Raw genomic sequence first — 21,988 nt, forward strand, 5'->3', positions numbered from 1 at the left:
GACAGATTGGTGAACGCGCAGTTGCCCGCTCAGCGCTCTGCTGCCGGCCTCTCCAACAGGAATAGGCCCTGCCCACTGGTTTTTGGTGTGGTTCACACTCGGGCACTCTGCAGTGCAGTGTGGGAGATTTGGCATTTCGAATTGTCTTGGAAAAATCCCAATCATTCTCATTTGCTGATGATACAAGGATTAGCGGACACAGATTTAGGTTTTGGGCAAGAGTACTTGCTTAAATATTTTTCTTCTCAGCAAACCAGAATTAATGCAGAGTTATGCAAGTGCAGAGGAGATTTACAAGGATGTTGCCTGGATTGAGTGGCATGCCTTATGAGGACAGGCTGAGGGAGCCTCGTTGGAGAGACATAGGATGAGAGGAGACCTAATAGAGGTATATAAGATGTTGAGAGGCATCGATCGGGTGGACTCTCAGAGGCTTTTTCCCAGGGTGGAAATGGCTGCTACGAGAGGACACAGGTTTAAGGTGCTGGGGGGGTAGGTACAGGGGAAATGTTAGGGGGAAGTGTTTCACACAGAGGGTGGTGGGCGAGTGGAATCGGCTGCCGTCAGTGGTGGTGGAGGCAAACTCAATAGGGTCTTTTAAGAGACTCCTGGGTGAGTACATAGGACTTAATAGGATGGCGGGTTATGGGTAGGCCTAAAAGGTAGGGATATATTCGGCACAACTTGTGGGGCCAAAGGGCCTGTTTTGTGCTGTAGTTTTTCTGTGTTTCTATGTTTCTAATCTGTTTTAATAAAATCTAACTTAATCAAATATTTTCTAGATTTCAGCATGTCTGCGATAACATCGCGTCTCACAGCGAAAAATCAGAAAGATTTATCTGAAATTCTCGGGAAAGTAAACTTACATTTACTTTATAAAGCGAGTGTCCATGGATTCAGTGCGAAGGCTTTCCATGATAAATGTGATGGACAAGGGCCAACATTAACTGTTGGGTACAAAGATTCTCAGTGCATTTTTGGAGGTTACACAAGTGAAGATTTTGGCACTGATGAAAGTAAAATGGATGACAAGGCTTTTCTGTTTCAACTTAATGATGCTGGGAGTGTAAAGAAGTTTGATGTTGAACCCAGAACTGTGGATCATCTTTCTCTTCTGCAACACGGCCCCAGCTTCGGAAGCAGAGTGTTTTTGCCTTATGGCAAAAAAAAAATATCTAATCTTGGTCAGTCCAGCTGGTCTAAGAAAAATCTCCCGTTTGAGGACAATGTAGATCTTGTAGAGTGTGAAGTTTACCGTGTGGAAGGTAAGGACCCTTTCATTTTACCAAGATTATTCATCAGATGTGGTGCTGATACCAAGTCTGTTTTTTTTTTTCAATTGTGTTTTTCAGAGTTAAAAGCTCCCTGGAGAAAAATAAACTTGAATGCTGGGTAAGTTCTTTCATGCTTTATTTCTGCTTAATTATTGAGCGCAAAATTGTTCATTGTTCCACTGGAGCAAGCAGAGAGGGAGTGATTGGAGGCAGGAGTGCTGGTGAGAGATTGATTGATTGAATTATTTATTTATTTAATTAGTCAGTTAGTGTGTGTTTTTTTTTTGGCCTTTACTTTTGTAGTAGTATTTTTCTTAAGTTTAAAGTGAAAACCGGAAGTGGGCTGCTAAGGAGTCTGGGAAGGGTTTTTTAAGCACGCGAAGTACAAAAGGTAGGCTGCAGTATACAGCGGGCAGCGGAGTGTGTGGGAAGCAGAGTGTGAGCTATAAGGGCTTTGGCTCACAGGGCTTGTGGGAAGCAGAGTGTGAGCTATAAGGGCTTTGGCTCACAGGGCTTGTGGGAAGCAGAGTGTGAGCTATAAGGGCTTTGGCTCACAGGGCTTCGGGGGACAGGGCGAGCAGGGGTGAGTTTAATTCATTTTTGCTGTTTCTCCCTGGTACTGGCAAGGTATCTAGAGGGGATGGGTGTGAAGGCAGTGCTATGTTCCTCTTGCACTATGTTTGAGGTGAGGGACGACGTCAGTGTCCCTGCTGATTACATCTGTGGGAAGTGCACCCATCTGCAGCTCCTCCAAAACTGTGTTAGGGAACTGGAGCTGGAGTTGGATGAACTTAGGATCATTAGGGACGCAGAGGTGGCCATAGACAGAAGCTTTAGGGATACAGTTACTCCGAGGAATGAAAACAGATGGGTGAGGGTGAGAGGGGCTGGGAGGAAGCAGTCCGTGCAGGGATCCCCTGTGGTAGTTCCCCTTAGCAACAAGTATTCCACTTTGGATACGGTTGAGGGGGACGACATACCAGTGGTGAGCCGCAATGAGAGGATCTCCAGCACTGTTTCCGTCTCTGTGGCTCGGGAGGGTAAGGGGCAGAGCAGGAGGGCAATAGTTATTGGGGACTCGTTAGTGAGAGGGATAGATAGGCGGTTCTGTGGCAGCAAAAAAGAGACTCACGGATGGTATGTTGCCTACCGGATGCCAAGGTCCGTGACGTCTCGGACCGTGTTTTCCGGATTCTGAAGGGGGAGGGGAAACAGTCACAAGTCGTGGTACACATTGGTACCGACGACATAGGTAAGAGAAGGGATGGGGATTTAAAACAGGAATTTCGGGAGCTGGGCTGGAAGCTGAGAGCCAAGACAAAACATGTGGTCATCTCTGGTACATTGCCAGTGCCATGTGATAGTGAGTTGAGGAACAGGGAGAGAGTGCAGTTAAACATGTGGTTGCAGGGATGGTGTAGGAGGGAGGGTTTCAGATACGTGGATAATTGGAACACATTCTGGGGAAGGTGGGACCTGTACAAACAGGACAGGGTGCACCTGAACCAGAGGGGCACCAATATCCTGGGAGGGAAATTTGATACGGCTCTTCAGGGGGGTTTAAAGTAATTTGTCAGGGGAGTGGGAAAAGGAGTTGTAGTCCAGAAGTCAGTGTTGAGGATGGTGAGGTATTGGGGAAGGTATCAGGGTCAAGGGTGGGTACCGGTAGACAGGAAGGTGGGTTGAAGTGTGTCTACTTCAATGCAAGGAGCATCCGGAACAAGGTAGATGAACTTGGGGCGTGGATTGGTACTTGGGACTACGATGTTGTGGCCATTACGGAGACGTGGGTAGAACAAGGACAGGAATGGTTGTTGGACGTTCCGGGGTATAGATGTTTCAGTAAGCGTAGGGAAGCTGGTAAAAGAGGTGGAGGAGTAGCATTGTTAATCAAGGATAGTTTAACAGCTGCGGAAAGGCACTTCGTGGGGGATCTGCACACTGAGGTAATATGGGCTGAGGTTAGAAATAGGAAAGGAGCGGTCACGTTGTTAGGAGTTTACTATAGGCCCCCAAATAGTAATAGAGATGTGGAGGAAGAAATTGCTAAGCAGATTATGGATATGTGTGGGGGTCACAGGGTAGTTGTCATGGGGGACTTTAACTTTCCAAATATTGATTGGAACCTTTGTATGTCAAATAGTTCGGATGGGGCAGTTTTTGTGCAGTGTGTGCAGGAGGGTTTCCTGACACAATATGTGGATAGGCCGACAATAGGTGAGGCCACATTGGATTTGGTACTGGGAAATGAACCGGGCCAAGTGTTAAATTTGGTTGTGGGAGAGCACTTTGGAGATAGTGACCACAATTCGGTGTCTTTTGTTATTGCAATGGAGAGGGATAGGGCCGTACGGCAGGGCAAGGTTTACAATTGGGGGAGAGGTAATTATGATGCGATTGGCAAGAATTAGGGGGCATAAGTTGGGAACAGAAACTGTCAGGGAAAGGCACCAATGAAAAGTGGAACTTTTTCAAGGAACAAATACTGGGTGTCCTTGATAGGTATGGGGCGGCACGGTAGCGCAGTGGTTAGCACTGCTGCTTCACAGCTCCAGAGTCCTGGGTTCGATTCCCGGCTCGGGTCACTGTCTGTGTGGAGTTTGCACATTCTTCTCGTGTCTGCGTGGGTTTCCTCCGGGTGCTCCGGTTTCCTCCCACAGTCCAAAGATGTGCGGGTTAGGTTGATTGGCCAGGTTAAAAGTTGCCCCTTAGAATCCTAAAATGTGTAGGTTAGAGGCATTAGTGGGTAAATATGTGGGGGTAGGGCCTGGGTGGGATTGTGGTCGGTGCAGACTCGATTGGCCGAATGGCCTCCTTCTGCACTGTAGGGCTTCTATGATTTCTATGATTTCTATGTCCCTGTCAGGCAGGGAGGAAATGGCCGAGTGAGGCAACCATGGTTCACGAAAGAGGTGGAATGTCTTGTGAAAAGGAAGAGGGAAGCTTATGTAGGGATGGCTCGATTGAGGGTTACAAGTTAGCAATGAATGAGCTGAAAAAGGGGCTTAGGAGAGCTAGGAGGGGACATGAGAAGTCCTTGGCGGGTCGGATCAAGGAAAACCCCAAGGCTTTTTACTCTTATGTGAGGAATAAAAGAATGACCAGGGTGAGGTTAGGGCCGGTCAAGGACAGTAGTGGGAACTTGTGTATGGAGTCAGTAGAGATAGGCGAGGTGATGAATGAATACTTTTCTTCAGTGTTCACCAAGGAGAGGGGCCATGTTTTTGAGGAAGAGAAGGGGTTACAGGCTAATAGGCTGGAGGAAATAGATGTTCGGAGGGAGGATGTCCTGGCAGTTTTGAATAAACTGAAGGTCGATAAGTCCCCTGGGCCTGATGAAATATATCCTAGGATTCTTTGGGAGGCATGGGATGAGATTGCAGAGCCTTTGGCTTTGATCTTTGGGTCCTCGCTGTCCACGGGGATGGCGCCAGAGGACTGGAGAATGGCGAATGTTGTTCCTCTGTTTAAGAAAGGGAATAGAAATGACCCTGGTAATTATAGACCAGTTAGTCTTACTTCGGTGGTTGGTAAATTGATGGAAAAGGTCCTTAGGGATGGAATTTACGACCATTTAGAAAGATGCGGATTAATCCGGGATAATCAGCACGGATTCGTGAAGGGCAAGTCGTGCCTCACAAATTTGATTGATTTTTTTGAGGAGGTAACTAAGTGTGTTGATGAAGGTAGGGCAGTTGATGTCGTATACATGGATTTTAGTAAGGCATTTGATAAGGTCCCCCATGGTCGGCTTATGATGAAAGTGAGGAGGTGTGGGATAGAGGGAAAGTTGGCCGATTGAATAGGTAACTGGCTGTCTGATCGAAGACAGAGGGTGGTGGTGAATGGAAAATTTTCAGATTGGAGGCAGGTTGCTAGCGGAGTGCCACAGGGTCAGTGCTTGGTCCTCTGCTCTTTGTGATTTTTGTTAATGACTTAGAGGAGGGGGCTGAAGGGTGGATCAGTAAATTTGCTGATGACACCAAGATTGGTGGAGTAGTGGATGAGGTGGAGGGCTGTTGTAGGCTGCAAAGAGACATAGATAGGATGCAAAGCTGGGCTGAAAAATGGCAAATGGAGTTTAACCCTGATAAATGTGAGGTGATTCATTTTGGTAGGACTAATTTAAATGTGGATTACAGGGTCAAAGGTAGGGTTCTGAAGACTGTGGAGGAACAGAGAGATCTTGGGGTCTATATCCACAGATCTCTAAAGGTTGCCACTCAAGTGGATAGAGCTGTGAAGAAGGCCTATAGTGTGTTAGCTTTTATTAACAGGGGGTTGGAGTTTAAGAGCCGTGGGGTTATGCTGCAACAATACAGGACCTTGGTGAGACCACATTTGGAATATTGTGTGCAGTTCTGGTCACCTCACTATAAGAAGGATGTGGAAGCGCTGGAAAGAGTGCAGAGGAGATTTACCAGGATGCTGCCTGGTTTGGAGGGTAGGTCTTATGAGGAAAGGTTGAGGGAGCTAGGGCTGTTCTCTCTGGAGCGGAGGAGGCTGAGGGGAGACTTAATAGAGGTTTATAAAATGATGAAGGGGATAGATAGAGTGAACGTTCAAAGACTATTTCCTCGGGTGGATGGAGCTATTACAAGGGGGCATAACTATAGGGTTCATGGTGGGAGATATAGGAAGGATATCAGAGGTAGGTTCTTTACGCAGAGAGTGGTTGGAGTGTGGAATGGACTGCCTGCAGTGATAGTGGAGTCAGACACTTTAGGAACATTTAAACGGTTATTGGATAGGCACATGGAGCACACCAGGATGATAGGGAGTGGGATAGCTTGATCTTGGTTTCAGATAAAGCTCGGCACAACATCGTGGGCCGAAGGGCCTGTTCTGTGCTGTACTGTTCTATGTTCTATGTTCTAAAATTAATTTTTAAAAATGGAGATATGTAAAATCCCCATGGTAGAACCATAAATCAAAATAACCAAACTTATTGAATAACCCCCAAATGAAGAGGTTACTGAGAAGATTCCACTTTTGGTAGCTTTTACTTTAACCCGAATCAGAATTCTCAAAAATTAAATATAAATTAACATGCAAATTAAGGTTGCTACAAACTATAAATGACATATGGGTCAGCAGATATAACACAGACTTCCACATGAGATTACAAATATTCATATCCCTTTCTGCACAAATGTGGAACCATGTGCAATCTCAGTCTTTCCAACCTGTGGAATGTAGGACCTCTCACTTTACTCGCTTGATGGATTTGGCCCTTCTTGTTGTGGGTTTACTTTGAGGCTATGTATTGCTAAATACAGAGACTCATGAAACTCATGTACTGATTTCAAGACATGACTTTATTAACCCACAATCGAATGGGAGAATGATATAAAGAAGCCCAGCATAGAATCATAGAACCATGCAACGCAGAAGGGGCCTTTTGACCCATCGAGCCTGTACCGACACATTAGAAACACCTGAACCCCCACCTAACCCCATCTGTCAGCACTTGGCCCATAGCCCTGAATGTTATGATGTGCCAAGTGCTCATCCAGATACTTTTTAAAGGATGTGAGGCAACTCGCTTCTACCACCCTCCCAGGCAGCGCATTCCAGACCATCACCACCCTCTCGGTTTTTCCTCACATCCCATTACACATCATATTTTTTTTTATTCATTCATGGGACATGGGCATGGCTGGTTGGTCAGCATTTATTGCCCATCCCTAGTTGCCCTTGAGAAGATGGTGGTGAGCTGCCTTCTTGAATCGCTGCAGTCCATGTTCTGTGGGTTGACCCACAATGCCGTTCGGGAGGGAATTCCAGTATTTTGACCCAGCGACTATGAAGGAACAGCGATATATTTCCAAGTCAGGATGGTGAGTGGCTTGGAGGGAAAATTGCAGGTGGTGGTATTCCCATGTATCAGCTGCCCCTGTCCTTCTAGATGGAAGTGGTCGTGGGTTTGGAAGGTGCTGTCTAAGGATCTTTAGTAAATTGCTGCAGTGCATCTTGTAGATAGTACACACTGCTGCTACTGAGCGTCGGTGGTGGAGAGATTGAATGTTTGTAGATGTGGTGCTAATCAAGTGGGCTGCTTTGTCCCGGATGGTGTCAAGCTTCTTGAGTGTTGTTGGAGCTGCACCCATCCAGGCAAGTGGGGAGTGTTCCATCACACTCCTGACTTGTGCCTTGTAGTTGGTGGATAGGCTCTGGGGAGCCAGGAGGTGAGTTACTCTCCGCAGTATTCCTAGCCTCTGACCTGCTCTTGTAGCCACTGTGTTTATGTGTTGAGTCCAGTTGAGTTTCTGGTCAATGGTAACCCCAAGGATGTTGACAGTGAGGGATTCAGTGATGGTTAGACCATTGAATGTCAAGGGGCGATGGTAAGGATGTCTCTTGTTGGTGATGGTCATTGCTGCCATTTGTGTGGCGTGAATGTTACTTGCCACTTGTCAGCCCAAGCCTGGATATTGTCCAGATCTTGTTGCATTTGAACATGGACTGCTTCAGTATCTGAGGAGTCAGGAATGGTTATGAACATTGTGCAATCATCGGCGAACATCCCCACTTCTGACCTTATGTTGGAGGGAAGGTCATTGATGAAGCAGCTGAAGACATTACACATATAGCTCCTTGTAAATGTGCCTTCTCTGTCCTCCCCTGCTACAACTTCTTTGTCTCTTGCCACAAATTGTCCGTAACCTATTTTTCTTCCTATTCGTACTGCTTCCAGGTCAAGCTCACCAGGTCACATGGATTGTATTTCTTATTATCCAAGAAAATAACAGCTGATCCCTGTGCAGATCATTAAAAGACATTTTAAAGACATGTAAAATTTTCTTTACAACTTTGGGTTTAGAGGTCACAGAGAAGATAAATGATAATTTTTGTGGGTTTTTATAATAACTATTCTTGATTAGATTTGATTTATTATTATCACATAGAACCATAGAAAATTACAGTTCAGAAACAGGCCTTTTGGCCCTTCTTGTCTGTGCCGAACCATTTTTTGCCTAGTCCCACTGACCTGCACTTGGACCATATCCCTCCACACCCCTCTCATCCATGAACCCGTCCAAGTTTTTCTTAAATGTTAAAAGTGACCCCGCATTTACCACTTTATCCGGTAGCTCATTCCACACTCCCACCACTCTCTGCGTGAAGAAGCCCCCCCTTAATATTCCCTTTAAACTTTTCTCCTTTCACCCTTAACCCATGCCCTCTGGTTTTTTTCTCCCCTAGCCTCAGCGGAAAAAGCCTGCTTGCATTCACTCTATCTATACCCATCAAGATCTTATACACCTCTATCAAATCTCCCCTCAATCATCTAAGCTCCAGGGAATAAAGTCCCAACCTATTCAATCTCTCTCTGTAACTCAGCTTCTCAAGTCCCAGCAACATCCCTGTGAACCTTCTCTGCACTCTTTCAACCTTATTTACACCCTTCCTGTAACTAGGTGACCAAAACTGCACACAACACTCCAAATTCGGCATGTATTAGTATACACTGAAAAGTATTGTTTCTTGCGCGCTATACAGACAAAGCATAACGTTCATAGAGAAGGAAAGGAGGGAGTGCAGAATGTAGTGTTACAGTCACAGCTAGGGTGCAGAGAAAGATCAACTTAGTGCGAGGTCGGTCCATTCAAAAGTCTGATGGCAGCAGGGAAGAAGCTGTTCTTGAGTCGGTTGGTACGTGACCTCAGACTTTTGTATCTTTCGCCCGATGGAAGAAGGTGGAAAAGAGTATGGGGGTGATTCTCCCAAACCTCAGTGCTAAATTCGCGGGAAAACTCGTGTAAATCACGATCGTTTTTTCAGTGGGAGTTCAAGTTCAAATCTTATTAAAAGTTTGGGGGGGCAGGGCCTATTCACGCCGGAGTCTCTCAGTTCCGGAACTCTGCAGATGCGCAATGACCCCGAACTGTCAGCCTGCACTTTGCTGGCCAGCCCAGGCTCTCGCAGTGCTGCCCCTCCATTCCCCCCCCCTCGCCACGGCCTGATCACGGCCACTGTGACCATTCCTGGTCCAGCCCCGAACCCTCCCTTCAGTCCTGGAACACCCCAATCTCCAGCACCCCCCCTCCCCAGCAGTGACAATGCGCCCCAACCCCCCCTCCCCAAATGGGAGGCCGACCCCACAGCCTGTCCCGATCGCTGGCCTCCCTCCAGTTCCGACCGATCCCCATACAGAGTGGCAGCGGGACACCCCATCCTCACTGAATGCCCCTAAGACTTGCCCCAAGGCCCCACCCCTAGCTGGCCCTGTCCACTTGGCACTGCCCAATTCCCGATGAGCAGTGTCAAGTTGCCCCCTGTGCATGGGCACTTTGATGCTTAGGCAGTGCCAGGGGGCACAGGCTGGCACTGCCAGGGTGTCCATTCCAGGATGGGCACCACCCCCTCACTGCCCAACCCCTGGGGGGCTCCAATGGCCCCCCTCGTTCCAGTGGGGTCTCCCGCTACTTCCACGAAAGCAAGGAGCTACTCTAAACCCCGCCAGAGTGAAATTGTACTGGCAGGATGAGAGATGCTATCGGGCCCGGAGAATTCAGTCCCGGGCCCGATAATCACATTCAAATAGCATTAAAATAAAACCAAACTTACTTACCTGCTGTTCCCGCCGGTTCCCAGTGTGGTGCCGACTGCGCCGGATATCCGTCGGTGGGAAATGCGCACGTCGGGAATGCATGCACGAACCCCGTGAATCGGTGCACGCGCAAATCTCCCGGCCCAACCCGCCAAAAAATTAGCGGTACAGAATGGGAGAATCGCCCCATTTGTCTGGGTTGCGTGGGATTCTTAATTATGCTGGCTGCTTTTCCGAGGCAGCGGAAAGTGTGGACAGAATCAATGGATGGGAGGCTGATTTGAGTGATGGACTGGGCTTGCGGTCCTGTTAAAGTCCAACAGGTTTATTTGGTAGCAAATGCCATTAGCTTTCGGAGCGCTGCTCCTTGTTTACCCCAGTCCAACGCCGGCATCTTGCGGTCTTGGGCAGAGCAGGAGCCATACCAAGCAACAACCAGAAAGAATGATTTCTACGGAGCATCTGTAAACGTTGGTGAGAGTCGCAGCGGACATGCCAAATTTCCTTAGGCACCTAAGAAAGTAAAGTCGTTGGTGGGGCTTTCTTAACTATAGTGTCGGCATGGGGGGGACCGGGACAGGTTGTTGGTGATCTGGACACCTAGAAACCTGAAGCTCTTGACCATTTCTGCTCCATCCCCGTTGATGTAGACAGGGGCATGTCTTACACTGCACTTCCTGTAGTCGATGACTATCTCCTTTGTTTTACTGACATTGGCATTATACTTTTGCCGTGTTTGGGCCCAAAAAACATTTTAATGTACCTGTGATAAATGTGATCGATAATTAAATTGAATTTGGTCATTTTTTTCTTTTTTTTTCCAGTTCCTTAATTTCACGCCATGATGAATACCATTTACACCCATTCAGGTACCTGTCGTTTTTTATCTGTAAGACAAGACAATCAGCCCAATTTCTCTATGTCTAGTTCCTCACTCTCCACCACTCAGCAGTGCTATGGGGTGTACTCAGAATGCACTCGATCTAAAAAGATCTCCCACATTTCAGATCTCAATAACATGGGTCTGAATTGGCCACAAGTACCTGGTGCGATTGAGCATGTGCCCAGTCCTGAGAGAACTGCAAAAATGTAAATCTGCACTGCCCATTTTGACTGGGTGCCCTGGTTTATTTGCATACTGCCTGCAAAATAACTGAGCAAGTGTCTTATTTAAAGTTTATTTGTGTCATGAGTAGGCTTACATTATCACTGCAATGAAGTTACTGTGAAAATCCCCTAGTCGCCACACTCTGGTGCCTGTTCAGGTGCACTAAGGGAGAATTTAGCACGGCCAATGCACCCTAACCAGCATGTCTTTCGGACTGAGAGAGGAAACCCACGCAGACACGGGGAGAATGTGCAGACTCCACACAGACGGTGACCCAAGCCAGGAATCGAACCTGGATCCCTGGCGCTGTGAGGCAGTAATGCTAACCACTGTGCCACCGTGCCATTTTGGTGAGGCTGGAAGGAGCAAGAAAAGAAGCCAGCTCTGTTAGCTGGACTGAATGCGCCCTTCTCTCTATCACCGCATCACCGCACCCCCCCAAAATCACCTTTCTCTAGTTCATCTGTCCTCTTGCTCAACAACACGGAGCACTGACTGATTTGCCACCCTTCCAGAGCTTCAGACATGTGTTCACTTGGCAACTGTAGCTCAATGGTAGCATTAAATGAGGGATGCCCTCAAGTTGGGTTATACCTCCGCAAGACTTGGTGAGCTGGGGCAGAGGGGGATGGGGGTGGGTGGTTTCTCTCTGCCACCCCCAGCTCGTATTCTGCTGGTAGTTTAAAGCAATCCTTTATTCTAATGCTTCTACCAATGTATCATCCAACTCACGGTGAGGGATACTTAGGGAGGTTGGACGATAAAAATTCTGATGTTGATAATATCAATGCTCTTACCAACAGGAGGAGACTCAAACTGATCCAATCCATCCAAAGCTACAAGTTATATAGAAACACTGTGCCCAAGGCAAGGGTTTTACTCATTGGACCAATTGGAGGAGGAAAGTCCAGCTTCATCAACTCGGTCAATTCGATTTTCCGTGGTGTTGTCACCAATCGGGCTTTGGCTGGAGGAATAACCGGCACCGAAATGGTAACCCTAGAAGTGCAGTCAAAAGCACGGTGTGGTTTATTATTTTCGTGTGAATATTTTCTGCTACCCATCTTCCCTGAACACGATTTGATTTGATTTATTATTGTCACATATAGTAGTATACCGTGAAAAGTATTGTTTCTTGCGCAATATACAGACAAAGCATACCGTTCATAGAGAAGGAAAGGAGAGAGCGCAGAATGTAGTGTTACAGTCATAGCTAGGGTGTAGGGAAAGATCAACTTAGTGTGAGGTAGGTCCATTCCAAGGTCTGATGGCAGCAGGGAAGAAGCTGTTCTTGAGTCAGTTGGTACGTGATCTCAGACTTTTGTATCTTTTTCCCGACGGAAGAAGATGAAAGAGAGAATGTCCGGGGTGCGTGGGGTCCTTAATTATGCTGGCTGCTTTGCTGGGACACTGGGAAGTGTTGACGGAGTCAATGGATGGGAGGCTGGTTTGAGTGATGGATTGGACTACGTTCATGGCCCTTTGTAGTTCCTTGCGGTCTTGGGCAGAGCAGGAGCCATACCAAGCTGTGATACAACCAGAAAGAATACTTTCTATGGTACATCTATAAAAGTTGGTGAGAGTCGTAACGGACATGCCAAATTTCCTTAGCCTCCTGAGGAAGTAGGTCTACAAGTGTAGAGGCTGGGGACGAGCTTGGGGCCAGGAAGGGCGGCACGGTAGCACAGTGGTTAGCACTGCTGCTTCACAGCTCCAGGGACCTGGGTTCGATTCCCGGCTTGGATCACTGTCTGTGTGGAGTTTGCACATTCTCCTCGTGTCTGCGTGGGTTTCCTCCGGGTGATCCGGTTTCCTCCCACAGTCCAAAGATGTGCGGGTTAGGTTGATTGGCCATGCTAAAATTGCCCCTTAGTGTCCTGGGATGCGTAGATTAGAGGGATTAGCGGGTAAAATATGTAGGGATATGGGGATAGGGCCTGGGATTGTGATCGGTGCAGACTCGATGGGCCGAATGGCCTCTTTCTGTACTATAGGGTTTCTATGATTCTAAGGCTGGCAAAGAAGAAGAGCACTCTGGGGGAGGATGACCTCACTGGGCCTGGAGGTCTGGAGTGCATCTACTTCAATGCAAGGAGCGTAGCAGGTAAGACAGATGAACTTAGGGCCTTAATGCTCACGAGGAATTTGGATGTGGTTGCGGTGACAGAGACTTGGTTGAAAGAGGGACAGGACTGGCCGCTGAATATTCCGGGGTACAAGTGTTTTAGGCGAGACAGAGGAGGGGCCAAAAGAGGTGGGGGAGTAGCAGTATTAGTTAGAGAGCATATTACAGCGGTGCAGAGGGAGAACAATTCAGAGGGGTTGTGTAATGAGTCACTGTGGCTGGAGCTCAGAAACAGGAAGGGCGCAGTCACTATGTTGGGGGTGTACTACAGGCCCCCCAACAGCCCAAGGGAAGTGGAAGAACGGATATGAGAGAAGATAACGGATAGGTGCAGGAGAAATAGGGTTGTTGCAGTGGGAGACTTCAATTTCCCTGGTATAGACTGGAAATCGCGTAGGGCTGGGAGTCTGAATGGGGAGGAATTTGTAAAATGCGTACAGGAAGGTTCTTTGGAACAATATGTAGATAGCCCGACTAGAGAGGGGGCCATACTGGACCTAGTACTGGGGAATGAGCCCAGTCAGGTCTTCAAAGTTTTGGTAGGGGAACATGTAGCAAATAGTGACCACAATTCTGTTAGCTTTAGGATAGTGATGGAAAAGGATGAGTGGTGTCCCAAGGGTAAGGTGTTGGATTGGGGGAAGGCTAACTTTAGTGGGATTAGGCAGAAATTGGCAGCTGTTGATTGGGAGAGGTTGTTTGAGGGTAAATCCACATCTGGCATGTGGGAGTCTTTCAAGGAACAGTTGTTAGGGCTGCAGGATAGGCATGTCCCTGTAAAAAAGGATAGGAAGGGTAGGATTTGAGAACCGTGGATAATCAGGGAAATTGAGGGATTGGTCAAAAAGAAAAGAGTGGCGTACGTTAGGTCCAGGCAGCTAAAAACGGAGGGAGCTCTGGAGGAGTACAAAGAAAATAGGAAAGAACTCAAACGAGGAATTAGAAGGGCAAAAAGGGGTCACGAAATGTCCTTGGCAGACAGGATTAAGGAGAATCCCAAGGCATTTTATTCATACGTTAGGAACAAAAGGGTTGTCAGGGAAAAAATCGGACCTCTCAGGGACAAAAGTGGGGAATTGTGCTTAGAGCCCAAAGAAGTAGGGGAGATCCTAAATGAATACTTTGCGTCGGTATTCACAAAGGAGAGGGATGTGTTGACTGGGAGTGTCTCGGAGGGGAGTGTTGACCCATTAAGAGAAAATCTCCATTACAAGGGAGGAAGTGTTAGGTTTTTTTGGGGATATACAGACTGACAGATCTCCAGGGCCTGATGGAATCTATCCCAGGCTGCTCAGGGAGACGAGAGATGAAATCGCTGGGCCTCTGATGCAAATCTTTGTCTCGTCACTAGACACAGGTGAGGTCCCAGAGGACTTGAGGATAGCTAATGTGGTCCCGTTATTTAAGAAGAGTAGGAACAATAACCCGGGAAATTATAGGTCGGTGAGCTTGATGTCCATGGTCGGGAAGTTGTTGGAGAGGATTCTTAGAGATAGGATGTATGCGCATTTAGAAAGGAATAAACTCATTAACGATAGTCAACATGGTTTTGTGAGAGGGAGGCCATGCCTCACTAACCTGGTGGAGTTTTTTGAAGAAGTGACTAGAATGGTTGACGAGGATGTCGTCTTTATGGACTTTAGTAAAGTGTTTGACAAAGTCCCTCATGGTAGGTTGGTGCAAAAGGTTGGATCTCATGGGATAAAGGGGGAGGTGGCTAGATGGGTGGAGAACTGGCTTGGTCACAGAAGACAGAGGGTGGTAGTGGAAGGGTCTTTTTCCGGCTGGATGCCTGTGACTAGTGGTGTTCATGATGTGGAGATGCCGGCGTTGGACTGGGGTAAACATAGTAAGAAGTATAACAACACCAGGTTAACGTCCAACAGGTTTATTTGGTAGCAAAAGCCACACAAGCTTTCGGAGCTCCAAGCCCCTTCTTCAGGTGAGTGGGAATTCTGTTCACAAACAGGGCATAAAAAGACACAGACTCAATTTACATGAATAATGGTTGGAATGCGAATACTTACAGCTAATCAAGTCTTTAAGATACAAACAACGTGAGTGGAGAGAGCATCAAGACAGGCTAAAAGGATGTGTATTGTCTCCAGACAAGACAGCCAGTGGGTTACAAATAGTGTGACATGTACCCAATATCCCGGTTGAGGCCGTCCTTGTGTGTGCGGAACTTGGCTATCAGTTTCTGCTCAGCGACTCTGCGCCGTCGTGTGTCGTGAAGGCCGCCTTGGAAAACGCTTACCCGAATGTCAGAGGCCGAATGCCCGTGACCGCTGAAGTGCTCCCCAACAGGAAGAGAACAGTCTTGCCTGGTGATTGTCGAGCGGTGTTCATTCATCCGTTGTCGCAGCGTCTGCATAGTTTCCCCAATGTACCATGCCTCGGGACATCCTTTCCTGCAGCGTATCAGGTAGACAACGTTGGCCGAGTTGCAAGAGTATGTACCGTGTACCTGGTGGATGGTGTTCTCACGTGAGATGATGGCATCTGTGTCGATGATCCGGCACGTCTTGCAGAGGTTGCTGTGGCAGGGTTGTGTGGTGTCGTGGTCACTGTTCTCCTGAAGGCTGGGTAGTTTGCTGCGGACAGTGGTCTGTTTGAGGTTGTGCAGTTGTTTGAAGGCAAGAAGTGGGGGTGTGGGGATGGCCTTGGTGAGATGTTGCCACAGCTTGCCTGAACCTGCAGAGTTTCACTGGTTGTCTTGTCTGGAGACAATACACAATACACATGGGGCGGCACGGTAGCACAGTGGTTAGCACTGCTGCTTCACAGCTCCAGGGACCTGGGTTCGATTCCCGGCTTGGGTCACTGTCTGTGTGGAGTTTGCACATTCTCCTCGTGTCTGCGTGGGTTTCCTCCGGGTGCTCCGGTTTCCTCCCACAGTCCAAAGATGTGCGGGTTAGGTTGATTGGCCATGCTAAAAATTGCCCCTTAGTGTCCTGGGATGCGTAGATTAGAGGGATTAGCGGGTAAAATATGTAGGGATATGGGGGTAGGGCCTGGGTGGGATTGTGGTCGGTGCAGACTCGATGGGCTGAATGGCCTCTTTCTGTACTGTAGGGTTTCTATGATTTCTTCTATGATCCTTTTCGCCTGTCTTGATGCTCTCTCCACTCACGTTGTTTGTATCTTAAAGACTTGATTAGCTGTAAGTATTCGCATTCCAACCATTATTCATGTAAATTGAGTCTGTGTCTTTCTATGCCCTGTTTGTGAACAGAATTCCCACTCACCTGAAGAAGGGGCTTGGAGCTCCGAAAGCTTGTGTGGCTTTTGCTACCAAATAAACCTGTTGGACTTTAACCTGGTGTTGTTAAACTTCTTACTAGTGGTGTTCCGCAGGGCTCTGTATTGGGACGTCTGCTGTTCATGATTTATATAAACGATCTGGAAGAAGGTGTAACTGGGGTGATCAGTAAGTTTGCGGACGACACGAAAATGGCTGGACTTGCAGATAGTGAGGAACATTGTCAGAGGCTACAGAAGGATATAGATAGGCTGGAAATTTGGGCAAAGAAATGGCAGATGGAGTTCAATCCTGATGAATGCGAAGTGATGCATTTTGGTAGAACTAACATAGGAGGGAGCTATACGATAAATGGCAGAACCATAAAGGGTGTAGATACGCAGAGGGACCTGGGTGTGCAAGTCCACAGATCCTTGAAGGTGACGTCACAGGTGGAGAAGGTAGTGAATAAGGCATATGGCATGCTTGCCTTTATAGGACGGGGCATAGAGTATAAAAGTTGGGGTCTGATGTTGCAGTTGTATAGAACGTTGGTTCGGCCGCATTTGGAATACTGCGCCCAGTTCTGGTCGCCACACTACCAGAAAGACGTGGAGGCTTTAGAGAGAGTGCAGAGGAGGTTTACCAGGATGTTGCCTGGTATGGAAGGGCTTAGTTATGAGGAGAGATTGGGTAAACTGGGGTTGTTCTCACTGGAAAGACGGAGGATGAGGGGTGACGTAATAGAGGTGTATAAAATTATGAAAGGCATAGATAGGGTGAATGGTGGGAAGCTTTTTCCCAGATCTTTGGTGACGTTCATGAGGGGTCATAGGTTCAAGGTGAGGGGGGGGGGCGGTTAACACGGATATCAGAAGGACGTATTTTACACAGAGGGTGGTGGGGGTCTGGAATGCGCTGCCGGGCAAGGTGGTGGAGGCGGACACACTGGGAACGTTTAAGACTTATCTAGATAGCCACATGAACGGAGTGGGAATGGAGGGATACAAAAGAATGGTCTAGTTTGGACCAGGGAGCGGCGCGGGCTTGGAGAGCTGAAGGGCCTGTTCCTGTGTTGTATTGTTCTTTGTTCTTTCAGACTCCTTGTTGAATTTTCTTGTCAAAGGTAAAAATTTCAACCAGTGGTAGGACCCTGGGTGGCACGTTACCAGCAGCCGCCAGGGCCCCCATCAAATTAAGGACAGCGGCCAACCCAAGAGCTGCCCAGAGTGCTGCCAGCTCAATAGCACCACCATTAGCGGTGGCCAGTGTTGAGATGGCAGTTTGAAATTCACAGTGGTCAATCACCTTTGAGTACAGTTAGGGTCCTGGACCAGAACCTCAAGGTGTGTTATGAAGCTAGACTGGACACCAACAATTTTTCTATTTTGGCATAAATGTGAGGAAAGAATATTTCCTTCCAGGAATTATTCCGCTGACAAATTAGGGTTCTTTTATCAAAACGAGCTTTATTCATAACACAGTTTAAATACAACTCCAACAAATGAAGCAGCTTAACCATTAACAGCTGATCAATATTTCATAAATTAAAGGAAACAACTTCAATTTCTAACATATCACTGTTTCAGTTCCAAATAAGCAGCATTATTTTGACAGACTTAAAACACCACTTTAAATATCATTAGCAATCACAAATGTACTTGCTATAATGAGGGTTGTCAACCTTGGAGCTTTCAGAGAGATATAGAGCTTTCAGAAGCCTACAAAATTCTCCTAACTTCAGCCAGAACATCCAAACTTCAAGTACTTTCTGCAAAATCACTTTATTTTTTCTGCTCCAAATCCAGGACTGCACATAAACCACATCATCACATGACCCTGTCAATCACTGATCTGAAATTCCAGGGGAACCTAAGTAAACAAAAGTCCATTAACTCTCCTTTAACATAATCACTTGCAAGGTTGGAGTGAGTAATTATTCTGCCCTCCCAGCATCTGAGCTGTATTCCTTCCAAACATACTGACTACCTGTAGCATAAAGCTGAGATTGAAACTTTCTCCTGAGACCACTCTACTCCTCTGTCAGTAAGTGCCTGTTTACAAGTGCTCAAGTAATCATGAAATGATTATGTAGGTAACCTCACTCAATACAATTAACAATGGTTTGAGAGATGCTCGGACCAGGCTGGCAGGCTCTGGTGATCAGGGGTGTGAGGTTCAATGGAGAAGTCATTGAAGGATGGTCATTACCACCAGGATCCCTCAGGAACTCACTGGCGGCTGCTAGGTTTCAACTAATAGTCTCCCTTTGTCATACAGGCCCCTCTTGATGCAGGTAAAATGCCTGCAGAAACAAGAAGTGGCCACTTAGATAACTCAATTAGCCACCCAGTGATTGGCTGAGCCACCAACTTTCCCACCATTGGCAGTATGGCAGGAAACTGTTAGTTTCCCACCCAACACTTTCACCATTTTGTCAGCCTTCCCACCCCTTAGCCTGTGGCTTTATAGGTTCATATATCTGCTCATACGTACACTTGTGTACAAGAGGGGGTGGGGGGGAGTGAGGGGTGTTACTGGTTTCTGGGAGGTTGGGTGAGAGCCAGGGTAACAGCAAGTGTCTGGTCAAGAGGCACCATGAGATTGGGGCAGGCTTGCCCTAGCAGCAGGCCTGCCCTGCCTGGCATTTCCGTAAGTGTGTGTGTCTACGTTGCAGTGTAATTGGCAGAGAATAATTGCCATGATTTGTCAATCGCTCCAGCATAGTGGAAGATTAACGACCCGGACCTTGACCGGGATTTTCCAGCACTGGCGAGCAATGCAAATGGCCATTGTCTCCAGCGGGACTGGAAAATCCCACCAGCGGGCCAGTGATGAGCCACCTCCGCTGCTGAAAAACCCATTGGCTGGGTGGTGGGGGTGGGGCGGGGGGGGGGGTGCGGGGGGTGAAAAAATCCTGGCCATTTTTTTTAATTCATTCATGGGACATGGGCGTCGCTGGGGCCAGCATTTATTGCCCATCCCTAGTTACCCTTGGAGGGATTGCTGTGGCTCTGGAGCCACATGTAGGTCAGACCAAGTAAGGATGGCAGATTTCCTTCTCTAAAGGACATTAACGAACCAGATGGGTTTTTCTGACAATCGACAATGGTTTCATGGTCATCAGTAGGTTTTTAATTCCAGATATTTTGATTGAATTCAAATTCCACCATCTGCTGTGGCAGGATTCGAACCCGGGACCCCAGAGCAATAGCTGAGTTTCTGGATTAATAGTCCAGCGATAATACCACGAGGCCATCGCCTGCCCCGTTGTTTTCTTTCTTGCAAAAGCAATTCCCATGTCCCGGTTTTGCAGATTTCTCCAAAACATTATTTAATGATCACTGTATTGGAATTGATTTCATTTTGACTGGACTTTGCAAACACTGTTTTTTATTATTTGCAGTATTCAACGTACTCCTTCAGACAAAAAGATAAAACATCTCCCCCTCTAATTCTGTCTGATACAATGGGGCTTGCAGAAGGCACCGAATCAGGGATACACGTTGATGATATTATCAACATAGTCGAAGGACATGTTCCTAAAAAATATCAGGTAACCTGTTAAATATTTTAGCATATTTGATTTGCTATTTTCTTTCCCACACACCATCACTGGCTAAACCAGTAAAGGGCCTGATCTCAGCATTCTGCGTTGCTGCTCTGTCGTTACCCGGAGAGCTATGAACAAAGGTACAGTATTGCCTATATGGTTTTTGAAGGCTTGGCAACTACTCGTTAATAATGTCCTGAATGAGACCACATTTGGAATATTGTGTGCAGTTCTGGTCACCTCACTATAAGAAGGATGTGGAAGCGCTGGAAAGAGTGCAGAGGAGATTTACCAGGATGCTGCCTGGTTTGGAGGGTAGGTCTTATGAGGAAAGGTTGAGGGAGCTAGGGCTGTTCTCTCTGGAGCGGAGGAGGCTGAGGGGAGACTTAATAGAGGTTTATAAAATGATGAAGGGGATAGATAGAGTGAACGTTCAAAGACTATTTCCTCAGGTGGAGGGAGCTATTACAAGGGGGCATAACTATAGGGTTCATGGTGGGAGATATAGGAAGGATATCAGAGGTAGGTTCTTTATGCAGAGAGTGGTTGGGGTGTGGAATGGACTGCCTGCAGTGATAGTGGAGTTAGACACTTTAGGAACATTTAAGCGGTTATTGGATAGGCACATGGAGCACACCAGGATGATAGGGAGTGGGATAGCTTGATCTTGGTTTCAGATAAAGCTCGGCACAACATCGTGGACTGAAGGGCCTGTTCTGTGCTGTACTATTCTATGTTCTACGTTCTATGAATGCCCAAACAGACTTGTTGAAGCTGGATTTTACAGAGGTGTTTGGGTAACATTTGGAATCCTGATGAGTGGTTTGGAGTAAGCATTTTCATAGCGTACCCTGCCCTGCAGAAGACCGAAGGTTCAGCATTGATGTTTGATTGGGGAACTCCAGATCTGAGAGGGTGATTGTAGGGGTGAGCTGATGGAGGTCTTTCCTCATCCTTCAATTGGGCCTATTGGATCACCTGGAGGATCACAAACCCATGGATTCTGATCAATTGCTGCATATTAGTTAAAGTATATTGGGCAGAATCTTACCAAAAATGGCAAAGTGTGGATTAAATTTACTTCTGGGGGAGGTCCTCACCGGCGAGGATCACGCATGGCCCCAACAATGGGGATCTGACATGATGGCCTCACCAGTGGGACCGGAGGCCATTGAAGTCCTCCAGATGGTTGGGGACAGGGCCAGGCAGTGCTCCTTGGACAGTGTCAGCCTGGCACTGCTAGCCTGGCAGTGCTCAAAGGGCACCCTGGCCCTGAGCACTAAGCAGAGCCTAATGTAAGGGGCGGAGCCTGAAGGGGCAGGCCCAAGACAAGGATGGGGTCATGATGGGGAGGCGGGGGGAGCTTTGTGGAGGTAGAGGGGGTACTCTGCATCGGGGATCTTCTGGGGCGGCGATCAACCTAGGAGAGGGGAATCGGGGCAGGGTGGTGGTCAGAGGTGATCAGCTGGGGAGGGGGCCAAAATAGGGTGACGAACTGCCAGGGAAGCAATCAATGAGGGTACACTGTTCAGGGGGAGGGGGTGTAGTGGTGGCAACCTTGCAGTGCCAACCTGTGCCAGAGAGCAGTGCCAGGGCACTGTCTGACCATGTCCCTCTCACCTGGGGCTATAATCTCCCTTGCACCTCTGGGGTGATCTCCATGACAGGTTTCATGTCTGGATAGTGTCACATTAGCAAGATTTGAAAATACGGTGAGGAGAATCTTTTTTTCTTAATTCATTCATGGGACATGGGCATCGCTGGCTGGCCAGCATTTATTGCCCATCCTTAGTTGCCCTTGAGAAGGTGGTGATGAGCTGCCTTCTTGAATCGCTGCAATCCATGTGCTGTTGGATAACCCACAATGCCATTAGGGAGGGAATTCCAGGATTTTGACCCAGCAACTGCAAAGGAACAGCGATATATTTCCAAGTCTCAGATGGTGAGTGGCTTGGAGGGGAACTTGCAGGTGGTGGTGTTCCCATGTATCTGCTGCCCTTGTCCTTCTAGATGGAAGTGGTCGTGGGTTTGGAAGGTGCTGTCTAAGGATCTTTGGTGAAGTGAATTGCTGCAGTGCATCTTGTAGATAGTACACACTGCTGCTACTGAGCATCGGTGATGGAGGGATTGGAT

At 47.6% G+C, this 21,988-nt stretch overlaps 1 protein-coding gene across 2 annotated transcripts in view; it reads left to right on the top strand.

Moving 5' to 3' along the window:
- Positions 1 to 787: 787 nt before the first annotated feature.
- The window catches only part of LOC144489603 (interferon-induced protein 44-like), a 38,364-nt gene continuing 17,163 nt past the window's right edge, over positions 788 to 21,988 (top strand). The window contains exons 1-5 of one of the 2 annotated variants that reach the window (XM_078207468.1): positions 788 to 1,265; positions 1,353 to 1,392; positions 10,653 to 10,697; positions 11,740 to 11,929; positions 19,709 to 19,858. In XM_078207468.1, the coding sequence (XP_078063594.1) occupies positions 791 to 1,265; positions 1,353 to 1,392; positions 10,653 to 10,697; positions 11,740 to 11,929; positions 19,709 to 19,858 (900 nt within the window). In that variant the 5' untranslated portion in view covers positions 788 to 790. The remainder of the gene's footprint in view (positions 1,266 to 1,352; positions 1,393 to 10,652; positions 10,698 to 11,739; positions 11,930 to 19,708; positions 19,859 to 21,988) is intronic. The other variant, XM_078207469.1, reaches the window with a different exon arrangement.

The sequence above is a fragment of the Mustelus asterias genome, unplaced genomic scaffold, assembly GCF_964213995.1.
Source record: "Mustelus asterias unplaced genomic scaffold, sMusAst1.hap1.1 HAP1_SCAFFOLD_2348, whole genome shotgun sequence".
Taxonomy (NCBI): Eukaryota; Metazoa; Chordata; class Chondrichthyes; order Carcharhiniformes; family Triakidae; genus Mustelus; species Mustelus asterias.